The following is a 24,247-nucleotide window of genomic DNA, read 5'->3' on the forward strand; positions in this document are numbered from 1 at the left end:
AATAATAATAATAATATTGCTTTACACTTAAAAAGTCAACAATTTGCAGACAAAATAAAGACTTTTCTCTTCCATAATAATAATAATAATAATAATAATATAGATATGTACATCAAAAATAGAATTTCAAGAAGGCATTGAGTTGTTGCAAAAAAAAAAAAAAAAGTCCTATATAAATGTGCATACATCTTCGTTTTAAGACCAAGGAAATCTTTTTTTTCCTCAAATAGACGAGGTACCTTGAGAGAAGGAGAAAAAAAAAAAAAAAATTGAAAATTTTGACTTGTAGATTTTTCAATAAATACGTTTAAAATATATGTAAACCCCCAACAATGAATTTCTCTTATTTCCTCCCTTTTGGTCTGTGAAATATACAATTTCAAGCATTTTCTTACAGCTGTTCAATAAAAAAAAAAATAATAATAATACCTACTGGTCCTGTGTTCTCTGCAGTACTACGAACTGGAAGAATGTATGAACTACAGATTACCCCCACCTGATCTTATGGAAATGAGGAGGGGGGGGGGCATGTTCTAACACACTTTCTATCCTGGGGTGACAACATTGCTTCTCTACTGATACAGTACACTTATTGAGCGTTGTCACTCTAGAAAAGGATGGGTTTCTGGTGGGATCATTGGATGCAAATGAAGGAAAACTTTTCTACAAAGCTAGGTAGTCCCCCAAACCCGATTATCTCAGGCCCCATTTTTCTCCTCCTTTTGTCTTTAAAATAGTTCAAGACAATTAACGGCTTAAAACCCAATGCCAGCTAATAGTTAGTTTGGTCCAAGCTGGTCAAAGCAGACTATTGCCCTCACAAACACTTGTGCCTCGTGTCAGTGCTGTATAAACTGTATTTCCCCGAAAATAAGCCCGGTCTTATATTCATTTTGGCAATAAAAGACACAGTAGGTCTTATTTTCGGGCTAAATCTTACCATGTAATGTGTTGTCTTCTCTATCCCTGCCTGTCAGGAATCCCCAGTGTGAACAGAGTTAAAACAATTGTAAAATCCTATAATCCACTCTATTACAGTAGTATATATTGTGCAATGTGTGTGTTTCTGGAATATAATTGTGCCAAATACCTTCGTTATAGCGCTGCGCTGCGCTTCTGTGACCCGCCGGAGCGCTTTTCCCCGCAATTATGCTACAAAAACGCACACATTCAGTCACCACCGTTTACAACCTTCCATCAATTTGTAAAGTTATGCACTTAGGGAATAAGAATATGCATGCATCATACATACTAGGGGGAGTATAACTGGGGGGATCTGTAGTGGAGAAGGATCTGGTGGTTTTAGTTGATCATAAGCTCAATAATGGCATGCAATGCCAAGCTGCGGTTTCCAAAGCGAGCAAAGTCCTTTCTTGTATAAGAGAGGTATGGACTCCAGAGAGATATAATTTTGCCCCTGTACAAATCATTAGTAAGACCTCATCTGGAATATGCAGTTCAGTTTTGGGCCCCAGTTCTCAAAAAGGATATCAGAGAACTGGAGAAAGTGCAGAGAAGGACAACCAAACTGATAAGAGGCATGGAGGAGCTCAGCTATGAGGAAAGATTAGAGGAACTGAATTTATTCACTCTTGAGAAGAGGAGAATTAGGGGGGATATGATCAACATGTACAAATATATAAGAGGTCCATACAGTGGACTTGGTGTTGAGTTATTCACTTTACGGTCAACACTGAGGACAAGGGGGCACTCTTTACGTCTAGAGGAAAAGAGATTTCACCTCCAAATACGGAAAGGTTTCTTCACAGTAAGAGCTGTGAAAATGTGGAACAGACTCCCTCCAGAGGTGGTTCTGGCCAGCTCAGTAGATTGCTTTAAGAAGGGCCTGGATACTTTCCTAAATGTACATAATATAACTGAGTACTAAGATTTGTAGGTAAAGTTGATCCAGGGAATATCCGATTGCCTCTCGGGGGATCAGGAAGGAATTTTTTCCCCTGCTGTAGCAAATTGGATCATGCTCTGCTGGGGTTTTTTGCCTTCCTCTGGATCAACTGTGGGTATGGAGTTGGGTGTATGGTATTGTACTGTGTTTTTTATTTCATTTGTTTATTTTTTGTGGTTGAACTGGATGGACTTGTGTCTTTTTTCAACCTGACTAATTATGTAACTAACTATGTAACTATCAACCCACGACAGCTTATCCGACACACAGACAAACCAGCAGGCACGATCCATATCCATTCCCCAGAAAATGAGACTGACCGCTCTATTCTCTGCTTCAAAATGTATGAACACTTTTAATGGTTAGCTCTCAAGTTTATATACAGTTTTCAAGGCATGTTTCAGTGATTACAGGAACAATCAAACTCTCCACCCACACATCACACCCTGGGGGGCTTCAATACACCTTCAGATGGCTAATTGCTAAACATTCCAGACATTTCGGCGCCGGTCTATAAGTATCATGACCTAATCACTGCACCTGAGAAGTCACATCCCTTCATTAACAGAATTCAAACAAAAAACACCATCACACAATGAATTCCCCTCAATCCACATCTTTAGACAGACGGTCTGTCTCCGACAGAAAGGTATTCACACCTGAGCATCAATAGGCTTTAAACAGTGTTATCACACAATGAAAGGCCTTTCAAGAGCCAGCCTCATTTAACATGTCAACAGTCTACATAGAGAGATGCATCATAGAATAAACCAACACTTTGCAATATCTAAAGATCCTGCAATATGAGCCATCAGTAATGTCCCCTGTCCTGTAATTTAGGATACCATTTCTCAGTCACCCTATCGGACATAAGGTGACCCTAGACATGAGACTCCTTGGTGACGCCGGTACAGGAGTATCCCTCATCCTTCCAAAGTCTCTGTTTGTCACGGGTCATTCCGTTACAATATACTACTGTAATAGAGTGGATTATAGCATTTTACAAGCATTTTTAACTAGGGCTTATTTTCAGGGTAAGAATTATACTGCAAGTCTCCTGGAAAATAACGCTAGGTCTTATTTTCGGGGAAACATGGTAGAATCAGCAATGTACAGTATACAGAGCCCTGTGTTCTGGCAGTGGGTTGAGGACTTCCTGTCTCGCTCCCAAAACAAAATTAAGTCGGGGTGAGCGCTGCTGAGCCGTTCACAGGAAGCCCCATATTTCATCAATACAAAAGGTTTTCTCCGATTGGATAAAAGGTGCAGATCATGACATCACCTACCCACCTCTCCATCTCAGCGAATCAGAGAAAGCTTTGTATTTATTCATAAAATACAAGGCTTCCAGTGAATGGCTGAACAGCACTCAGCCCAAATTGGTTTTTGTACCTGAACCAAGAAGTTCCCACCCTGCTGCTGAACTAATGCTACGTATACAAGAAAAAAAAAATTAAAAATACTGCGCTGTGCTTCAACAATACATATAGATGACAGCCGGCACAGCCCAAGACCTGCGGACATGCATGAGCATCATGGGAAATTTAGTTTTAAAACATCTGGGGTGCCAAGGTTCGCCTTCACTGTCCAAGGGGGTTAACTAATGTGGGGAGGAGCCACCAAGGGACACCAGAAGACGGTGTTCGGGGCCACTCTGTGCAAAACGAGGCAGTATGAAATGTTTGTTAAAAAAAAATATATATATATATATGATTCTTTACAATTACTTAAAGCCAGGGCTTGACAAATTTGCTTGGAATCTAGGAGTCAGCTAAAAAAGTTAGGAGCCAGAAAACGCGCCCATTCCTGTCGAGCTTGCGTGCAGAAGCAAACAAATACGCGAGTAGCGCCCGCATATGAAAGCGGTGTTCAAACCACACATGTGAGGTATCGCCGGGATAGGTAGAGCGAGAGCAATAATTCTAGCCCTAGACCTCCTCTGTAACTCAAAACATGCAACCTGTAGAATTTATTAAACGTCGCCTATTGAGATTTTAAAAAGGGTAAAAAGTTTGTCGCCATTCCACGAGCGGACGCAATTTTGAAGCGCGACATGTTGGGTATCAATTTACTCGGCGTAACATTATCTTTCACAATATAAAAAAAAAATTGGGCTAACTTTACTGGTAATAATAAAAAAATAAATATATATAAATGTTTGGGGGTTCTAATTAGAGGGAAGGAGATGGCAGTGAAAACAGACAGGGGGAAGCTCCATTAGCATTGCTGGTTGTCATACCAACGGCCACCACAAGATGGCGCCAGATCAAAAGAAGGAAGCATAGGCCTGCAGAAGGCCACAAAGCCACGGCCTCACGGAGACACAGGATACCCCCCAGCTGTGCCGCTCCAGGTTGCTAATTCTAGTCGCAATTGCGACCTGGCGCCCGGGGTTTGTCGAACCCTGCTTTAAGCTCATATACAGTAGGTGTGATGTCAGCTCCTGGCCATGCATGGTCAATCCAAGTGCTTCCACTTTCAACAAAGTGGGATAATACAGCACACATACAGGTACAGATTCTTATATAACATGACCCCACTGGTCACCATGGTTCATCTTTCACACATGCCGATGAATACAGGTTCTAAATAGGACAATTACTGACCACGGAAACAGGTTCATGTCTCCACAGCAACTTCTGTGTTATTTCCCATCTCGGCAGCGCGTGCCAGTGTGTCGGCTGTTAACGCGTCTTCGAGTTTCCGCCGAACGCTTAGCACTCTTTCCTCCTGTTTCCTGAAAGATACAAGGTAATGGTCAGACACAAACAGCCGAGCAGGGAGCAGAAAATATATTTCAACTACAAGGACAAATACATCATTTAAATCAATTAGGAGAGAGCATAGCAAGATATACATTTATTATTATGGGAGTGATACAGAAAGATACAAACAGTAAATGGGTGTGCTACCCTCCTGGGTTTACAGGTATGTGAGCAAGGCTGAACAGCCTCAAATTACTGAGGCAGACAAATCAGTTCAAACAAACATCTTCCAACTGTGTATTTAAAGAGGAACTGCAGTCTGCTCACATAATTTGTAATAAAAAATTTTTTTGCCATTCTGAAGCTTCCCTCCAACTACTTTGCATACTATTTTTATATATACACTGCGATCCTGCACTGGCCAAAATAGGCTGCATAAATCTCCCTCCACTGAGTCTGGCTGCAACCATTTTAACTGTGGGCAGCTGAAGCTGCTGCCTGTTCACTTCCTGGTTTTGGACAGACACACACCTCCAGCTCTGCAGCTCCCATTGGCCCTCTTATGACTCACCCCCCTCCATTCCTGGCAAACTCGCACGAGAGTGAGAGAGAGAGCTGTGCATGATGTCATAAGCCTAGGCTTTTGACCAGAAAAGAAACAGGAAGTGAACTGTATAAGGTATTTACTGGTAGGAAAAAAAAAATATGTTTTACTATCCAAAGTTAAAAACAACAAGGGCAGAAGATTTAATAGATGAAAAAATGACTGAAGTTCCACTTTTACTAGTTTGAGATTTTGGGTGTGCTAGACATGCTCAAAAAAAAAAAAAAAAAAAAAAAAAACCACACCATAACCGTACACAATATGCATGTAGCACATCTAGTGTGTCTCTTCCTTGCTGCTGGGACCCACACTCCCAGTATACAGCAATTGTTGGTTTTGATCAAAGTCAGGATTGCTGTGTACTCAGAGAAGGTGTTGGCAGCTACTGTTGTTAAAAAAAAAAAAAAAAAAAGTCTGAATCTGTGTTTATAAATAACACTGCTCCAGACGCCAATATAGAAAGATACAAAGTAACAATGTTACTTTTGTTTTATTTTGTTCATTTATCTGTAGATGAAAAGGGATAAACTTTGTTCTGCAGATGAAGTCTGTTAAGCAACATGACAAGTGAAAAAAATAAAAAAAAATATATAAAAAAAAAAATCGGTCGTGTGACGTGGCTCCCAAACAAAATTAACGTCCTATTGTTCCCACAAATAGGGCTTTCTTTTGGTGGTACTTGATCATCTCTGCGGTTTTTATTTTTTGCGCTATAAACAAAAAAAGAGCGACAATTTTAAAAAAAAAACGCCATTTAATTTTTGCTATAATAAATATCCAATTTTTTTCAAATTAATTTTTTTTTCTCAGTTTAGGCCGATATGTATTCTTCTACATTTTTTTTTTTACCAAAAATATTGCAATAAGCGTATAGCAATTGGTTTGTGCAAAAGTTTTAGCTCCTACAAACAAGGGGATAGATTTATTATTATTTGTATTTATTTTTTACTAGTAATGGCGGCGATCTGAGATTTTTGTCAGGACTGCGATATTGCGTCGGACACTATTTTGGAACCATTCAATTTATACAACAATCCCTGCTATAAAAATGCACTGATTGAGTGAGTGAGTGAGTAACTTGTATAGCGCAACAAATGCGAACTTAATCGCCTCAAGGCGCTTGGCATCCAGTGTCGTACAGGTCCTTCAGAAGAGGTGGGTCTTTAGTTTTTTCCTAAAGGCCCGATGGTTTTCCTCCAAGCGGATGGTAGTGGGTAGAGCATTCCAGAGCCGTGGTCCTCGGACTGAAAATCTGCGTTCTTGTTCTTTGTAGCAGGAATTTGGAGAAGGTTTTGGTCGGTTGACCGGAGCACACGCTTGGTGACGTACGGTTTTATTTTCTCACTTAAGTATTGGGGAGCATTACCCTGTATACATTTGTGGGTGAGGCAGAGTGTCTTGAATTTCATGATTACTGTATAAATGTGACTGGCAGGGAAGGGATTAACACTAGGGGGCGATCAAGGGGTTAAATGTGTTCCCTAGGGAGTGATTCTAACTGCGGGGAGAGGGGACCGACTGGGGGAGGTGACCAATCTGTGTCACTATGTACAAGGGACACAGCATCGGTCTCCTCTTCCTGACAAGACGTGGATCTCTGCGTTTACACACAGAGCTCCACGTCCCTGGCTCTGTAACTGCCGATTGTGGGTACCTGGCGGACATCACGGCCACCAGGCATGCGTACCGGCACAGAGTGATGCAGCGGGGGCGTGTGCCCCCTATCGGCCGAGAGGCCCGAGGACGTCATATGATGGCCGAGCCACCTTGTGGCCGTCGTATTACTATAGGCGGGATGTGAAGTGGTTAATAAAATGTTCCTCGGTGTAACCCCTTATTAAAGGGGCTGTAAAAGGTACATGTCTTTTCACCTTAATGTATTCTATGGTGAAAAAACATCCTACTCAGATTTTGCATTCTCTCCTGGTGGCCCCCTATAACTGCTTAGACTTCTAATGTAACCATTCCACGTGGCTGGAGATCCACTTTAATACAATAAAACCTGTAAATAAACTAATCAGCAAGCTAAGGCGAAATATTGTGGAAGTGATTGAGTGGCGAGCCTTGGCCATTCCCCTTGATATATCGGAGCGCTGGAGCAGACCCAGAAAGAGAGAGAGAGAGCGCGAGCGAGCGCGCACGGACTGCTAAGATGCACACATCAGTCACTCGCAAAATTTAAACTCGTGAACTGAAGCTCCAGGGAGCAGCCTGGATTTCTTGGCAGCGCAGGAGAGGCACAAAACGGCGCCATCAAGAGAGATTTGTAGCGCTGGCCAAACCCCATTAACTTATTGATTAAATGACTTCCCTGCATTAAATACTAATGAGCACGCGCTTCTCTGTGCACCACTGACACGCACTGTGCGGTGTGATACATGGATGCTGCAAACTCCAATTCGGAAATACACCAGAACAAGGCAAGATAAGAAGATGTGCGTCCGATAACCACGGGGTCCATTTACAAAACGCCAAAATTATTAGCTTGCATTTCCCCCCCCTAGAGGTTTACAGGTTTTACCTGCACTAAAGCTTCTCATTGTATTACTTATATTCAACTGAAAATAAGGGTGGGCTTAAAAAGGGACAATAAAATAAAAAAAAAGTTATACTTACCTCCACTGTGTAGCTCGTTTTGCACACAGTGGGCCCCGGTCCTGGTCTTCTGGGGTCCCTCATCGGCTGTCTCGGCTCCTCCATTGGCAATAACTAACCCCCTTCATGGGAGCCTTCTCCCATGGGGGCTAGGAAACTAACCCCCTTCATGGGAGCCTTCTCCCATGGGGGCTAGCTCTTGCAGGCGCGCTCCCCTGATAGAGCCGCCGACTGTATCACCCGGCCCCGCCTCCCGGCACGCCACGTCAATGGCTGCGCTGCTATCAATCATCCAATCAATGGCCAGACTGAGTGGAGAAGAGGACGTCCGGGGAGAGTGCAGCAGGTGAACGGGCTCATTGCCAGGTTTTTTTTCACCTTAAAGCGGAGGTTCACCCTAAAAACATGTATATAACATTACATTCTGCATACTTCCGACATTTACAGTATGCTGTTTGTTTTTTGCGGTTCATACCGTATTATTGCTATTTTCCACCCGGCTTCCGGGTGCTCACTCCCGCGGGAGTAGGCGTTCCTATGCAGAGGCGCAGTGTCATGTGGGACTTCACCCAGATGATTAACGTGATAAACTTCCCACCGGCGGATAAGGTGCGTCACGAGTTTCCGAAAGTAGCCGAACTGCGAGTCGGCTCTATACGGCGCCTGCGCAGTCAGCTCTACACGGCTCCTAGTCGGTGCACAGGCGCCGTATATCGCCGTATAGAGCCGACTCGCAGTTCGGCTACTTTCGGAAACTCGTGGCGTGCCTTATCCGCCGGTGGGAAGTTTTTCTCAAGACGTCAATCATCTGGGCGAAGTCCCACATGACACTGCGCCTCTGCATAGGAACGCCTACTCCCACGGGAGTGAGCACCCGGAAGCCGGGTGGAAAATAGCAATAATACGGTATGTACAACAAAAATAAAAAACAAACAGCATACTGTACATGTTGGAAGTATGCAGAATGTAATGTTATATACATGTTTTTAGGGTGAACCTCCGCTTTAATGCATAGGATGCATTAAGGTGAAAAAAAAACCGAACTTTTACAACCCCTTTAATACCGGGCACTCCCCCCCCCTCCTTCCCAGGCCAATTTTCAGCGTTGTTTACATGACAATTGCGCGGTCATGCTACACTGTACCCAAACAAAATTGTTATAATTTTGTTCCCACAAAATAGAGCTTTCTTTTGGTGGCATTTGATCACCGCTGGGCGTTTTACATTTTAGTTAAACAATAAAAAAAAGTCAGAAATGTTTGGAAAAAAATAATAATGTTTTTCTTTGTTTCTGTTATAACATTTTTGTAAAAAGTACATTTTCTCCTTCACTGATGGCCACGGATGAGGCTGCACTGATAGGGTTCAATATTGAGTTGGCCCACCCTCTGGCGCCATGACAGCTTCAACTCTTCTGGGAAGACTGTCCACAAGGTTTAGGAGTGTGTCTATGGGAAGGTTTGACCATTCTTCCAGAAGCGCATTTGTTAGGTCAGGCACGGAGGTTTGATGAGAAGGCCTGGCGTGCAGTCTCCACTCCACTTTCCAAAGGTGTTCTGTCGGGTTGAGGTCAGGACTCTGTGCAGGCCAGTCAAGTTCCTCCACCCCAAACTTGCTCATCCATGTCTTTATGGACCTTGCTTTGTGTACTGGTGCGCAGTCATGTTGGAACAGGAAGGGGTCACCCCCAAACTGTTCTCACAAAGTTGGGAGCATGAAATTGTCCAAAATGTCTTAGTATGCTGACACCTTAAGAGTTCCCTTCAACTGAACTAAGGGGCCAAGCCCAACCCCTGAAAATCAACCCCACACCATAACCCCCCCTCTACCAAATGATTAGGACCAGTGCACAAAGCAAGGTCCATAAATACATGGATGAGCGAGTTTGGGTTGCGGGAACTTGACTCGCCCGAGTCCTGACCCTGACCCAATAGAACACCTTTGGGACGAATTAGAGGGGAGACTATCCCTCCCCTCCATCCGCTATGCTGGTTCCGTGCCTGCAGATGGGCAAGCCGAGCACAGGATACATAGCGAAGGGGGGGCTGGGCACTTTACCAGGGTGTGTGTCAGCTTCCACTTGACACGCAAGCCCTGCTGCTTGCCCGAAGCAGGGCTAAATGTAGACAGAAAAAAAGAAGATCCTACCCGCCCAGAACTGCATGTCCCAGGGGTTGGGCGATACAAAAATTGCACATCCATGCGCCTGGTATTAACAGTGAATGGGCTTCAAAAGCCCAGGATGCCATTTATAGTTGCCATGGCGACCCGGTGCTTTGGATTTGTCAAGCCCTGATATACAATTGTGTGTTTAGCCCATGTACCTCAAAATCCCAATGCTTTTAAGATGCCCGGGAGTAGGGTTGTCCCGATACCATTTTTTTAGGACCGAGTACAAGTACCGATACTTTTTTTCATGTACTCGCCGATACCGAATACCGATACTTTTTTTTAAATGTGTCCCCAAATGCAGCCATGTCCCCCCACATATTACAGCCATGTCCCCCCACATAATGCAGCCATGTCCCCCCACATATTGCAGCCATGTCGCCCCACATATTGCAGCCATGTCGCCCCACATATTGCAGCCATGTCGCCCCACATATTGCAGCCATGTCGCCCCACATATTGCAGCCATGTCGCCCCACATATTGCAGCCATGTCGCCCCACATATTGCAGCCATGTCGCCCCACATATTGCAGCCATGTCGCCCCACATATTGCAGCCATGTCGCCCCACATATTGCAGCCATGTCGCCCCACATATTGCAGCCATGTCGCCCCACATATTGCAGCCATGTCGCCCCACATATTGCAGCCATGTCGCCCCACATATTACAGCCATGTCCCCCACATATTGCAGCCATGTCCCCCCACATATTACAGCCATGTCCCCCCACATATTACAGCCATGTCCCCCCACATATTACAGCCATGTCCCCCCACATATTACAGCCATGTCCCCCCCACATGTAAAGACCCCCACATGCTCGGGATTGGACAGATCATCCGTCCAATCCCACGCAAGGGGGAGTGTCTATACGCGGCGGGGATACAGCTATTCAAACGAAAGCTTGAATGTTCCCTGCACGCTGATTAACGCAGCGGTGGCGAGACAAGTATTCGGCCAGGCATCGGGGGCATTTGCGGGAGTACGAGTACTCCCGCAAATACTCGGTATCGGTCCCGATACCAATACTGGTATCGGGACAACCCTACCCGGGAGACACAGGTCCAGCCCCATTACCAGCAGCCTCTCAGAATCTAAGGGGAAAGGGAATAGCCGCTCCAGGTGGGAACCCAGATGAATATCCTATCCTACGTTGCAGACAACTCAGGTGCAGGCAATGCACTTAAAAAGCAGGAACAAAGATGGTCTCTGGACAGCCGCACTCTGAACAAATTGTAGCCTTTTATTAAAAGAAGGACAGCACTACAAGTCACAGCAAAATAAAATAAAACAAAACCTGACCACTGACATGTTTCGCACTACTAGTGCTTAGTCCTAGCTAAGACTAAGCACTAGTTTCAGTGCGAAACGCGTCAGAGGTCAGATTTTATTTTATTTTGCTGTGACTTGTAGTAGTGCTGTCCTTCTTTTAATAAAAGGCTACAATTTGTTCAGAGTGCGGCTGTCCAGAGACAATCTTTGTTCCTTCTTTCAGAATCTAAGACAGTCTGAAATATACATCATCTGGATGCTGTACACGTTTTCAGGGACGTATACCAAGGATACAGCAGGAATATTGCTGCTGCCCACAGTATACTTACCTGCAATGTGCACTTTCTTCACCAAAGATCCGGTCTTTCCTGAGCAAAAGTTTTGTTTGGAGCAGAGAGCATTTACTTTCAACAGAATAATATCTCCTTATTTAGACGACAACTGGGAGTCTTTTTGCTTCAACCCAAAAGCATTTTTACGGCCTTTTTATTGTCCTCTCAGATCACCGGACATAAAACTCCCCAATTCCACCGGGTTTAGAAGTAATATAGTCAGATTCTTTGCATTCAAGTGGAATAAATCTGCCACCTTTGCTCCGCAAAAACAACTGACGGAACAGGGGAGGAATGCCTGGGAGATTCTCTGCACAAAGCTCCGGCTGCACAAGACGTATCACGGAACATAACCGCTTGCTCAGAAGAACAGAGCGCACACATAAAAGACATCTGCTTCCAAAGATATTATACAGGGCCGAGTGGGCTTACGACACCCAACACAACTTTCAGAGAAGCAATTTCAGAGAATAAGAATTCACTCTTCACTCGCTGAAAGTAAAAGAAGACGGCGCTGGTGCTGTTGGGGCCAGGCCAAGGGGTAGGTAGAAGGTGCAGACGCCTAGGGCTGTTCAGAAGACAGGAGGTCAAAAATGGTTAAATCCTGCAACCTATGGTGTAGAAGTAGCTCAGAGCTCATGGGGGTAGGGCACAAACTTTGGCCTTATTTGTCTAGGGCAGTGATGGCGAACCTTGGCACCCCAGATGTTTTGGAACTACAGTGGAACCTCGGTTTAAGAGTACCGTATTTATCGGCGTATACCGCGCACTTTTTTGCCCTGAAAATCAGGGCAAAATCGTGGGTGCGCGGTATATGCCGATACCCGCGCTGAGTTTGAATACTGCGCCGGCATATACCGAGCGCAGTACACTCGTGTATAGTCGGGCAGGCTCGGCTCCTCTCGCGCTCACGTCCTGGACGTACAGGACGTGAGCGCGAGAGTAGCCGAGCCTGCCCGACTATACACGAGTGTACTGCGCTCGGTATATGCCGGCGCAGTATTCAAACTCAGCGCGGGAAAGCGGGGATCGAGCAGGGAGGACGCTGCAGAAGGAGAGGAAACCCGAAGCCGCAGACGGACGCCGGACCAGACGAGGCCGCCAATGGACGCCGCGCAAGACACCAAAACTGTAAGTACTAAAATGTTTTTTTACAGGAATGTCGGGTCCACTTTAGGGGTGCGCGCTATACGCCGGAGCGCGCATTACCCCGATAAATACGGTAACTTGGTTTTAGAGTGTTTTGATTTGCGAGCAACTTTTTTTTTTTTTTTTATTCTGACCCCGTGTTGACTCGCAAGAGGAGCAGAATTCAAGCTAAATAGGCCTGCAGTACCTCATTTGGCCTGAGATACGGGGGCGCAAAAGCCGAGCAGAGCCGAAAATAGGCCGGCAGTACCTCATTTGGCCTGAGATACGGGGGCGCAAAAGCCGAGCAGAGCCGAAAATAGGCCTGCAGTACCTTATTTGACCTGAGGTACGGGGGCGCAGAAGCCGAGCAGAGCAGAATATAGGCCTGCAGTACCTTATTTGGCCCAAGGTACAGGTGTGCAGGAGATGAGAAAAGCCCAACATTGGCTGGCAGTACCTCATTTGACCTGAGGTACGGGGGCGCAGGAAAAAAGCCGAAGTGTCCTTGGGCCTTTTCGTCCGTTTTTTGGCGCTCTGGCGCCCCCACCTCTGACCGCATTCGGTATTGCATCCCATTGAAGTCAATGCGGCACAAATTATTTTCGTTTCCATTGACTCCAATGGGAAAACTCGCTTTGATATGCGAGTACTTTGGATTACAAGCATTCTCCTGGAGCGGATTATGCTCGTAATCCGAGGTTCAACTGTACATTTTCCCAATTCTCATGATTCTCAACTACACTGCAGAGTGTTAGAACATCATGGGAAATGTATACAAAAATATATATGGAAGAACCGGGACGGCCGCACTCCAAAAATAAAAATGTTGTTCCTTTTAATAAAAACTGGTCACAACATGGAAATATCACAGCAAAAAATCAGGAAAAGAGTGATGTAGTTCCAAAACATCTGGGGTGCCAAGGTTCGCCACCACTGGCCTAAAGTGCTCAGGGATCTTCTCCCAACACAGATCTGAACAGTATTCACCTTGAGGGAACAGCAGAAGTCAATGGTGGGTGGTGCAGAGTATGTGGACTGCAGTAGTACACTGTCTGCCAACTGTTCATGTGTACTAGGCTTAGTACCGATTCCGATGCGCCGGATGGCTCAATACGAGGCATCCGGCACATTCCGTTCACATCAATACGTATTTGGAACATGCGCTTTCTTGACACTCACAGAAACGCGCCGCTCTACTTCACATCACCCCCACGCATCGGCAAGCACATGCATGTTCATGCATGCCAAACACCAGGTTGCCGCAGCGCCATGCGTTTCGCTCATCTGCAAATTTTAACCACATTCCGCCCAACGACGCACCCGTATGTCCCTAGACTTCCAGCGGTTTTACCGGGATATCTGCAGCAGCTGCAGGCATCATTCCGGTACCGTTGTTTTGAGCCTGCAGTTGGATCTCTTGTAAATATGTGTTCAGCCATCTGGTCAAAGTGCAGCCTTAACCACTTCAATACCAGACACTTTCACCCCTTTCCTTTTGCAGCTTTTGCACTTTAAATGACATTTGCGTGGTCATGCAACACTGTACAAAAATGTTATCTTTTTTTTTAGACAAATAAAGCTTTCTTTTAAAAATGGTATTTAATCACCAACATTGGGTTTTAATTTTTGATTATAGTGATACTATAGGTTAAATAAAAAAATGTACGTCATACTTACCTCCACTGCGCGGTTCATTTTGCACAGAGTGGCCCCAAACAGCATTTTCTGTAGTCCCCGGCGGCTCTCTCGGCTCCTCCCCGCATCAGATAACCCCCTCTGGGAAGCTCTCTCCCAAGGCAGTTACCTTGCAGGCACGCTCCCATGTCCAGCATTCGGCAGCGGATTTGATTGACAGCAGCAGAAGCCAATGGCTGCGCTGCCATCAATCTATCTAATGAAGAGCCGAGAACCCGTGGAGAGAGTGGCGGCGGGATCATGCCCACGGAAATTCAGGGCTCGGGTAAGTAAAATGGGGGGGCTGGTGGGCCGGACACTGCAAGGTGTTTACCTTAAAGCGGAGTACCACCCAAAAAGGGAACTTCCACTTTTCGAAATCCTCTTCCCCCTCCGGTGTCACATTTGCCACTTTTCAGGGGGAGGGTGGAGCAGATACCTGTCCAATACAGGCATTTTGCTCCCACTTCTGGGCATAGATAGCCGAGCCACCCGCGGCTATCTACGCAACGTCCGGTCCAGGACGGCACCCCCACGCCCCCCTTAGCTGTCTTCTGGGTCTCCCAGAAGACAGCGGGGACCAGTAGGGTCACGCGGAACCAGGCTGTAAAGCCGCGAGGCTTCATTTCTCAATACCCTTTCCGAAGATGGCAGAGCCTCCACCCAAGGCACGGGTCGGCTTCGGGGGCCGACATCGCGGGAGCTCTGGACAGGTGAGTGTTCTTATTTTAAGAGTCAGCAGCTGCAGTATTTGTAACTGAAAAAAAAATTGGCTGAACTCCACTTTAATGCATAGGATGCATGAAGGTGAAAAAAAACACGAAGGTTTACAACCCCTTTAACCACTTCCGGACCGCCGCATGTACATTTACGTCGGCAGAATGGCACGGACAGGCACATTGGCGTACCTGTACGTCCCTGCCTAGATGTGGGTCGGGGGTCCGATCGGGACCCCTATGTACATGTGGCGGTTCCCGTGGCTTCAGGAGCGATCCGGGACGAGGGCGCGGCTATTCGTTTCTAGCCGCCCCTTCGCGATCGCTCCCCAGAGCTGAAGAACGGGGAGAGCCGTATGTAAACACGGCTTCCCCGTGCTTCACTGTGGCGGCTGTATCCATCGAGTCATCCCTTTTATTGGGAGACTCGATCGATGACATCAGACCTACAGCCACACCCCCCTACAGTTGTAAACACACACTAGGTGAACCCTAACTCCTACAGCGCCCCCTGTGGTTAACTCCCAAACTGCAACTGTCATTTTCACAATAAACAATGCGATTTAAATGCATTTTTTGCTGTGAAAATGACAATGGTCCCAAAAATGTGTCAAAATTGTCCGAAGAGTCCACCATAATGTCGCAGTCACTAAAAAAATCGCTGATCGCCGCCATTAGTAGTAAAAAAAAAAATAATAATAATAAAACTATCCCCTATTTTGTAAACACTATAAATTTTGCGCAAACCAATCGATAAACACTTATTGCGATTTTTTTTAACAAAAATAGGAAGAAGAATACGTATCGGCCTAAACTGAGGAAAAAAAAAATGTTTTATATATGTTTTTGGGAGATATTTATTACAGCAAAAAGTAAAAGGTGATCAAATACCACCAAAAGAAAGCTCTATTTGTGGGGAAAAAAGGACGCCAATTTTGTTTGGGAGCCAACGTCGCACGACCGCGCAATTGTCTGTTAAAGCGACGCAGTGCCGAATTGTAAAAACCTGTTGGGTCATTTAGCAGCATATTGGTCCGGTCCTTAAGTGGTTAAGAAAAAAAAAAGAAAAGAAAGGGGTAATAACTTTGCCTTACTCTATCCAAAATGAAAAAAAAAAAATTCTGCCCAAAGTCCAACTTTAAATAATAAGAACCATTTTATGAAAGCACCTTTCTAGTGCAGCAAATGAAATGTGACCGTATATTTCCATACTCCATATATAGGAAGGTCGTGCTTTTCTTTGGGCTTTTACAAAAAATAATTGCTCCAGCCTGCCATCTTGTGGCCAATTGTAGATGACACCACAAATGTTCAAAAGGTGTAGCAAGTACTCACATTTGTTCCAGGACCCTTCTAATGCATCATGCATGTTTTTTACATTCAGTGCCTTAAAGCGATTACCTTTCATTTCCTATCCCAGTGGAAATAAGAATTCTCCCAGTAAAAGGAATTCCCTAATAGACAGCCGCCATTCTGTAGCTGTTCTGGTGACAACTGAACATTATTTTTATACTCGGTTTCAGCCCCAATGAAAGTCGTCATCAAGACAAAAAGAATGAATCTCCCCAACAATGGCACAGAGAGCAATGGCAGGGTTCCCAATTCCTCACTACTCACTTCAACACTACAAACCATTCTGGCTTTAGCTACAACTAAATGAGGAGTTCCAGCTTTGGCAATTCTTAAGCCTTGTACACACGATCGGATATCCATTGGACAAAGCCGTGGAAGTTTGTCTGAAGGGTGTTGGCTGTGAATTCGGCAAAACGTTCTCGGCCAACAAATACGACGTGATTTTTCAGCTCTTTAGCGCCACCCTTTGGGCAACTTCTGCTAATGTGCTATGGTTAGCATTGCTTCTGAGCATGCGCGTTTGTACTTTTGTACACACGATCGAATAATCCGACATCACACATTTGTTGTCGGACAGTTTAACCACTAGGGTACCGCACGCCGTCAAATGACGGAGGGTGGAATACCCTATTGTTCTGACAGCTGTTATTTAAAGCCTCTAGGGCGCACGCACCCGTCGCATCACTGGAAACACAATGCGCGTGCCCGGCGGCCGCGATGGCCGCCGGGCACCCGCGATTGCCCAGTAACTGAGCAGGATCGTGGATCTCTGTGTGTAAACACACAGCTCCACGTCCTGTCAGGGAGAGAGGAGACCGATGCTGTGTCCCTTGTACATAGAGACACAGCATCGGTCACCTCCCCCAGTCACCCCCTCCCCCTACAGTTAGAACACTATGCAGGATACACATTTAACCCCTTCCTCACCCCCTAGTGTTAACCCCTTCCCTGCCAGTCACATTTATACAGTAATCAATGCATATTTATAGCACTGTTCACTGTATAAATGTGAATGGTGCCAAAAATGTGTCAAAAGTGTCCGATGTGTCCGCTATAATGTCGCAGTCCCGGAAAAAAAAAAAACGCAGATCGCCGCCATTCCTAGTAAAAAAAAAAAAATCATTATGTTCCCTATTTTGTAGGCAATATAACTTTTGCGCAAACCAGGTTATTGCGTTTTTTTTTTTTTTTTTACCAAAAATTTGTAGAATAATACGTATCGGCCTAAACTGAGAAAAAATAATATTTTTTTTTGAAAAAATTAGATATTTATTATAGCAAAAAGTAAAAAATAGTGTTTTTTTAAAAAAATTGATGCTCTTTTTTTATTAATAGCCCAAAAAATAAAAAACGCAGAGGCGATCAAATACCACCAAAAGAAAGCTCTATTTGTGGGGAAAAAAGGACGCCAATTTTGTTTGGGAGCCACGTCGCACGACCGCGCAATTGTCAGTTAAAGCGACACAGTGCCGGAAGCTAAAATCTCGTCTGGGCAGGAAGGGGGTGTATGTGCACAGTAGGCAAGTGGTTAAAAGCATGTTATCCCACATTTGTTGTCTAAAAATTTGACAATTGTCCGATGGAGCGTACAAACAGTCAGATTATCTGACAAAACCCTGCCATCACACAATCGTTGTCGGAAAATTTGATCGTGTGTACAGGCCTTTACAGTTACATTTATCCAGCTTGGAACAATGTATGTATGTGCCACGCGTGGTTGATTGCTGTGGAAGCTGGAAATAACTGGAGCAGGAACTGGCGCATGTGTCCTATGCTGAGCAGCAGCCCTGCTGCATTGTGATCACATACACTGTAGCTGCTGACTTTATATACCAGGGATCCTCAAACTATGGCCCTCCAGCTGTTGCAGAACTAAACATCCCATGAGGCATTGGAACACACAGACATGACTAGCCATGATGGGAATTGTAGTTCCTGAACAACTGGAGGGCCATAGTTTGAAGACCCATGTTATATACGAACACTCACCTGTCCAGGGAGCCTGCAATGTTGGCAGCCAAAGCCGATCTTCGGCCGCCATTCCTGGTAAGGTAACCAGGCAGTAAAGACTTTCTGCCTCACTCCTGGTTCCCTAATGCGCATTCAGAGAGTCACGCTGTGCGTTCTGAATGGTCCCTGCTGTCTTCTGGGACATGTGTGTCTCCCAGAGCAGGGGGAGTAGGAGGGGTCAGACATGGCACAGTTTGGCACACAATGCGTGTTGCCCTTTTGCCGGAAGTGGGACTAAATACCTGGATTTGACAGCTATCTGCTCCCCCCTGAAAGGTGGCAAATGTGGCACCGGGGGAACGTGATCCGATCAACAGAAATTTAATTTCTGGGTGGAACTCCACTTTAAGTGGCTCACAAAGCAGTCCACTGTGATCAGACTGTTCATTCGGTGAAATTAAGGGAAACATTTTCTCAAGTGATGCAAAGCCTTCTCTGATTGGACAATCAGAGAACACTTTGTATTATCTCAGTGACTGCAAAGTGTTCTGCAAATAGCAGTCATGCCAAGCGGCAGCGACCTCCTCTGTTCATCCAAGTAGCAGTGCAGTCGCTTGGCACAGGACCTGGAAGACAATGAAGATGACTGTAGCAGCTGTGTATATAGTGATTTCCAGCTTTTACAAGGATTCCACAGCTAGGACATCATTTTCCCCCAAGCTGGACCAATATACCCATATAGGGGGAAAAATAAAAAATCTGGATTGGGATTTTACAGGCATCCAAACTATAAATTTATAAAAATGTAATTGTTATTATCACACTTCTGTTAAAGGGGAGCTCCGCTGAAAAAAAATATTAAAAGCCAGCAGCTACAAATACTGCAGCTTCTGGACTTTTAATATTAGGACACTTACCTGTCCTGGAGTCCAGCGCTATCGGAAGCAGAGGACGAGCGATCGCTCGTCACTCTGCTGCCCCTTCCCCCCCCCTTCCGCCATCCTCGGTGAGGGAACCAGGAAGTGAAGCGCTCCGGGTTCACTGCCCGGTTCCCTACGGCAAATGCGCGAGTCACGCTGCGCCTGCTGACTGGCTGCTGCTGGTTCCCAGCACACAACGGGGACGGGACGGGACGGGAGGTGACGTCTTGCCCGCAGTCTGCCTGAGACTGAGTGACCGGAAGTGGGTGCAAATACCTGTCTTTAGACAGGTATCTGCACCCCCTCCCCCCCTGAAAGGTGTCAAATGTGACACCGGAGGGGGGGAGGGTTCCGATCAGCGGGAGTTCCATTTTAGGGTGGAGCTCTGCTTTAAAAATTATCATAGCAACAGCTTGGGTACAAGCAACTTTTTTTTACACACTACCATGCCTCAGGCCCAGGAACATCTTCCTCTGTCAGATACCAAAAGATCATCAGACACCCTTGGATCCCTCGGGTTCCTCTGTAACTTCTCAATCTCCTCGAAGAAGACAATATCCCGAAAAGCATTGGCATAGAATACTATACCCAAACTTTTGCTAGACGTGCGATGATAAAAAAAAAATATATTTTTTTTAAACACTTAAAGCGGGGGTTCACCCTAAAAAAAAAAAATTCTAACATGCCGTCCAGCATACTAGCGCGAGCTACAGTATGCCTTTATTTTATTTTTTTGCGCCATACTCACTGTTTAATCCCGTAGTTAAGTTTCAGACTAGTAGGCGTTCCTATGCAGAGGGGAACATGATTGACGGCCGGCTATGGCGCATCACGCTTCCCGGAAATAGCCGAAATAGGACTTGGCTCTTCACGGCGCCTGCGCAGTCAGCTCCTAGTCTGTGCGCAGGCGCCGTAAAGCACCGTGAAGAGCAGAGTCCTACTCGGGAAGCGTGACGCGCCATAGCTGGCTGTCAATCATTGTCCCCTCTGCATAGGAACGCCCATTCCCCGCGGGGAGTCTGAAACGTAACTACGGGATTAAACAGTGAGTACGGCGCAAAAAAAATAAAATAAAGGCATACTTTAGCTCACGCTAGTATGCTGGATTTCATGGTAGAAACTTGCTCTTTAGGGTGAACCATTGCTTTAAGACCTGGACCATTATGCGGATTAAGGACCTTGCCCCTTTTTGCGATTTAGCACCGCTTTAACTGACAATTGTGCGGTCGTGCGATGTGGCTCCCAAACAAAATTGGCGTCCATTTTTTCCCACAAATGGAGCTTTCTTTTGGTGGTATTTGATCACCTCTGCGGTTTTTATTTTTTGCGCTATAAACAAAAATAGAGCGACAATTTCGGGGGGTAAAAAAAAAGCAATATTTTTTACCTTTTCCTATAATAAATATCCCCCCAAAAAAAAAATGTTTTCCCCTCAGTTTAGGCCGATACGTATTCTACATATTTTTGGTCAAAAAACGCAATAAGCGTCCATCGATTGGTTTGCGCAAAATTTGTAGCGTTTACAAAATAGGGGATAGTTTTATGGCATTTTTATTTACTAGTAATGGTGGCGATCAGCGATTTTTTTCGTGACTGCGACATTATGGTGGATACATCGGACAATTTTTGACACATTTTTGGGACAATTGTCATTTTCACAGCGAAACGTGCTATAAAAATGCATTGTTACTGTGAAAATTACAATGGCAGTGAAGGGGTTAACCACTAGGGGGCGCTAAGGGGTTAAGTGTGCCCTAAGAGAGTGATTCTTACTGTAGGGGGACGTGGCTGTAGGTGTGACGTCGTTGATCGTCGTTCCCTATATCAGGGAACAGACGATCAGTGACAAGCCACACAGAAGAACGGGGAAGGTGTGTTCACACACACCTCTCTCCCTTCTTCAGCTCCTATGACCGATCATGGAACACCGGCGGCGATCAGGTCCGCGGGTCCTGCAGGCGCGGTCACAAAGCTTTGGACCGGGTCACGAGCGTGCCACCGGCGACGTGCTCCTGACCCCACGGCTGGGCTCTTAAAGGCAACCTACAGGTAAGTGCCTGTGCCCAGCCGTACCCTTCTGCCGACGTATATCGGCGTGAAGGGGTCCTTAGCCACTTCCATACAGGGCACTTACGCATCTTCCCGCCCAAGCCAATTTCCAGCTTTCAGCACTGTCGTACTTTGAATGGCAAATGCTACACTGTACCCAAAAAAATATGGCGTTCTTTTTTCCCCACAAATAGAGTTTTCTTTTGGTGGTATTTGATCACCTCTGCGATTTTTTTTGTGGGCAACTAAAAAAAGACTGAAAATTTGGAAAAATAATTACGTTTTTATTTTTTTCTGTAAATTTTTTTGTAAATAAGTAAGTTTTCTCTTTCAATTACGGGCACTGATATTTAGAATAGCAAAAAGTAAAAAATATAGAATTTTTTTAAAAATTGTCGCTCTATTTTTGTTTATAGCGCAAAAAATAAAAAGAGGTGATCAAATACCACCAAAAGAAAGCTCTATTTGTGGTGAAAAAAGGACGCCAATTTTGTTTGGGAGCCACGTCGCACGACCGTGCAATTGTCAGTTAAAGCGACACAGTGCCGAATCTCAAAACCTGGCCGGGTCCTTTAGCTGCATTTTGGTCCGGGACTTAAGTGGTTAAAAAATATAAAAGGGGGGGGGGGGTTAATTGCTGTTCTGAACCCGAGTCTGTGAAACGTATTAGTCTGGAATGGTTCCCTTTGAATACCTAGGACAGTGATGGCGAACCTTTTTGAACCCGAGTGCCCAAACCGCGACGCAAAACCAACTTATTTCTTTCAAAGTGCCAACACAGAATTAAACCTACCAGCGGCTCTGTACAGATGATGGGACTGATCATCCCTCTGCATAAGCCCCAAGGGACCAAAAACGTACGATTCTGCCCAGAAAAAAACGTGTGTTTTTTAAAGGAATGCGTTGCGCTCAGAATGCTAGGATCAGGAGTGCGTTACGCTCAGAATGCTAGGATCAGGAGTGCGTTACGCTCAGAATGCTAGGATCAGGAGTGCGTTACGCTCAGAATGCTAGGATCAGGAGTGCGTTACGCTCAGAATGCTAGGATCAGGAGTGCGTTACGCTCAGAATGCTAGGATCAGGAGTGCGTTACGCTCAGAATGCTAGGATCAGGAGTGCGTTACGCTCAGAATGCTAGGATCAGGAGTGCTTTACGCTCAGAATGCTAGGATCAGGAGTGCGTTACGCTCAGAATGCTAGGATCAGGAGTGCGTTACGCTCAGAATGCTAGGATCAGGAGTGCGTTACGCTCAGAATGCTAGGATCAGGAGTGCGTTACGCTCAGAATGCTAGGATCAGGAGTGCGTTACGCTCAGAATGCTAGAATCAGGAGTGCGTTACACTCAGAATGCTAGAATCAGGAGTGCATTACGCTCAGAATGCTAGAATCAGCATAATGGCGCCTAGATGTTTTTGTTTTAGACAACGTTGTCTTTTAAGATGGTTGTAGGTGGAAAAGCATCTTTTTGTATTTGACTTGTTTTAATTAATACATTTTTGTCATTTAATTTCCCATCATTTTTGTTTTCTATTTTTTTGATTGCTATATCCCTGTGTGCTATTTTGTGGCACCTTGACCATTCCTTCTCCCTGGCACAGTCCTTTTCCCTTGTATGCAGCTTTTTGGCCACTGAGTCCCAATTCCTTTTGGATAGTGAGTGGATGCAAGCTCTCATTAGTATTTGTATTTAAACAGTGTGGTTCCCAGCTTTTTATTTTTTGTCCATATAACTCTCTCACCTGTCTCCAGTGTTTCCCGTCCGATCTGGCAGCTCATTCCCGCCCGCACATCACCCCTGATCGATCCCAGCTATCAGGAAGCAGTGTTTTCTCAGACACACCCACGCACGCTGGCCCCAGAGATTTGTGGGAGCTGTAGTTTGATGGGGGGTGCAGTGTGGACAAATCGGGGTCTAGGATTGGATTTGTGTGTGCGCGCACGCACACGTCACCCCTGGCTGTTTCTACTCCACGCGCACTCGGACACATCGCCGCAAACGAAGGGACCTGTGGGAGATGTAGTTTTTGCGGCGTGGTCCGATTCCGATTTCAGTCTTTAAGTCTGTTTCTCCATTTCTCCTGGCGTGCCCAGCGAAACAGCTTGCCGTGCCAGGAGCGGCACGCGTGCCACGCGTTCGCCATCACTGACCTAGGATGAGTAATAATGGCCATGCTATTAAACTGAAGATTTTCGGAGAAACCTTAATCCCCTAATTCTAGTCTTATGAGTAAATAGGCTTTTGATGGTTTGGAGGCTGGGAAGGTGGAAGTGTTTGAACTCCTGACTGTAGGTAAAACGGGAATAATTCTTCCATCTTGCAAAGAAGAGGAGGGTCAGCAGTTTGCCAGGAAGAAATAAGATCCAGCCATCTGAAAATGTGTTTTTTCACGTCGGATAGATTCGTTACCAATTATGTTTAGTTGATTCGTTTAGTTTTGATTCACTTTGTTTCGGTTATTCACTTTCTAACGAATTCCAAATTTTCAGAACGATTCGAATTTGGACTGGTTGAAAAATGAAAGACCGATGCAAATTCTGTGTAAAATAGCTGGCTGTTAACCGCTTCCTTACTGGGCACTTGAACCCCCTTCCTGCCCAGACCAATTTTCAGCGCTGACGCAATTTGAATGACAATTGCGCGGTCATACAGCACTGTACCCAAATGATATTTTTATCTTTTTTTCCCCACAAATAGAGCTTTCTTTTGGTGGCATTTGATCACCTCTGCGGTTTTTATTTTTTGCGCTATAAAAACGGAAAAATAAATAAAAAAAGACAGAAAATTTTGAAAAAAAAAAAACACAATATTTTTTTTACTTTTTACTAGAATATCCACATTTAAAAAAAATATATATATATTTTTCTCAGT

The 24,247-nt window shown here is 45.2% G+C and overlaps 1 protein-coding gene across 1 annotated transcript in view; it reads right to left on the bottom strand.

The window, feature by feature from the left end:
• Positions 1 to 221: 221 nt before the first annotated feature.
• MBD2 (methyl-CpG binding domain protein 2) overlaps positions 222 to 24,247 on the bottom strand; it is a 112,160-nt gene continuing 88,134 nt past the window's right edge. Inside the window, exons 6-7 of the mRNA XM_040337131.1 lie at positions 4,513 to 4,643; positions 222 to 239 (exon numbers count right to left, since the gene is read on the bottom strand). Coding sequence (XP_040193065.1) covers positions 4,526 to 4,643 — 118 coding nt within the window. The 3' untranslated portion in view covers positions 222 to 239; positions 4,513 to 4,525. The remainder of the gene's footprint in view (positions 240 to 4,512; positions 4,644 to 24,247) is intronic.

This window comes from Rana temporaria, chromosome 1, assembly GCF_905171775.1.
Source record: "Rana temporaria chromosome 1, aRanTem1.1, whole genome shotgun sequence".
NCBI classification, from domain to species: domain Eukaryota; kingdom Metazoa; phylum Chordata; class Amphibia; order Anura; family Ranidae; genus Rana; species Rana temporaria.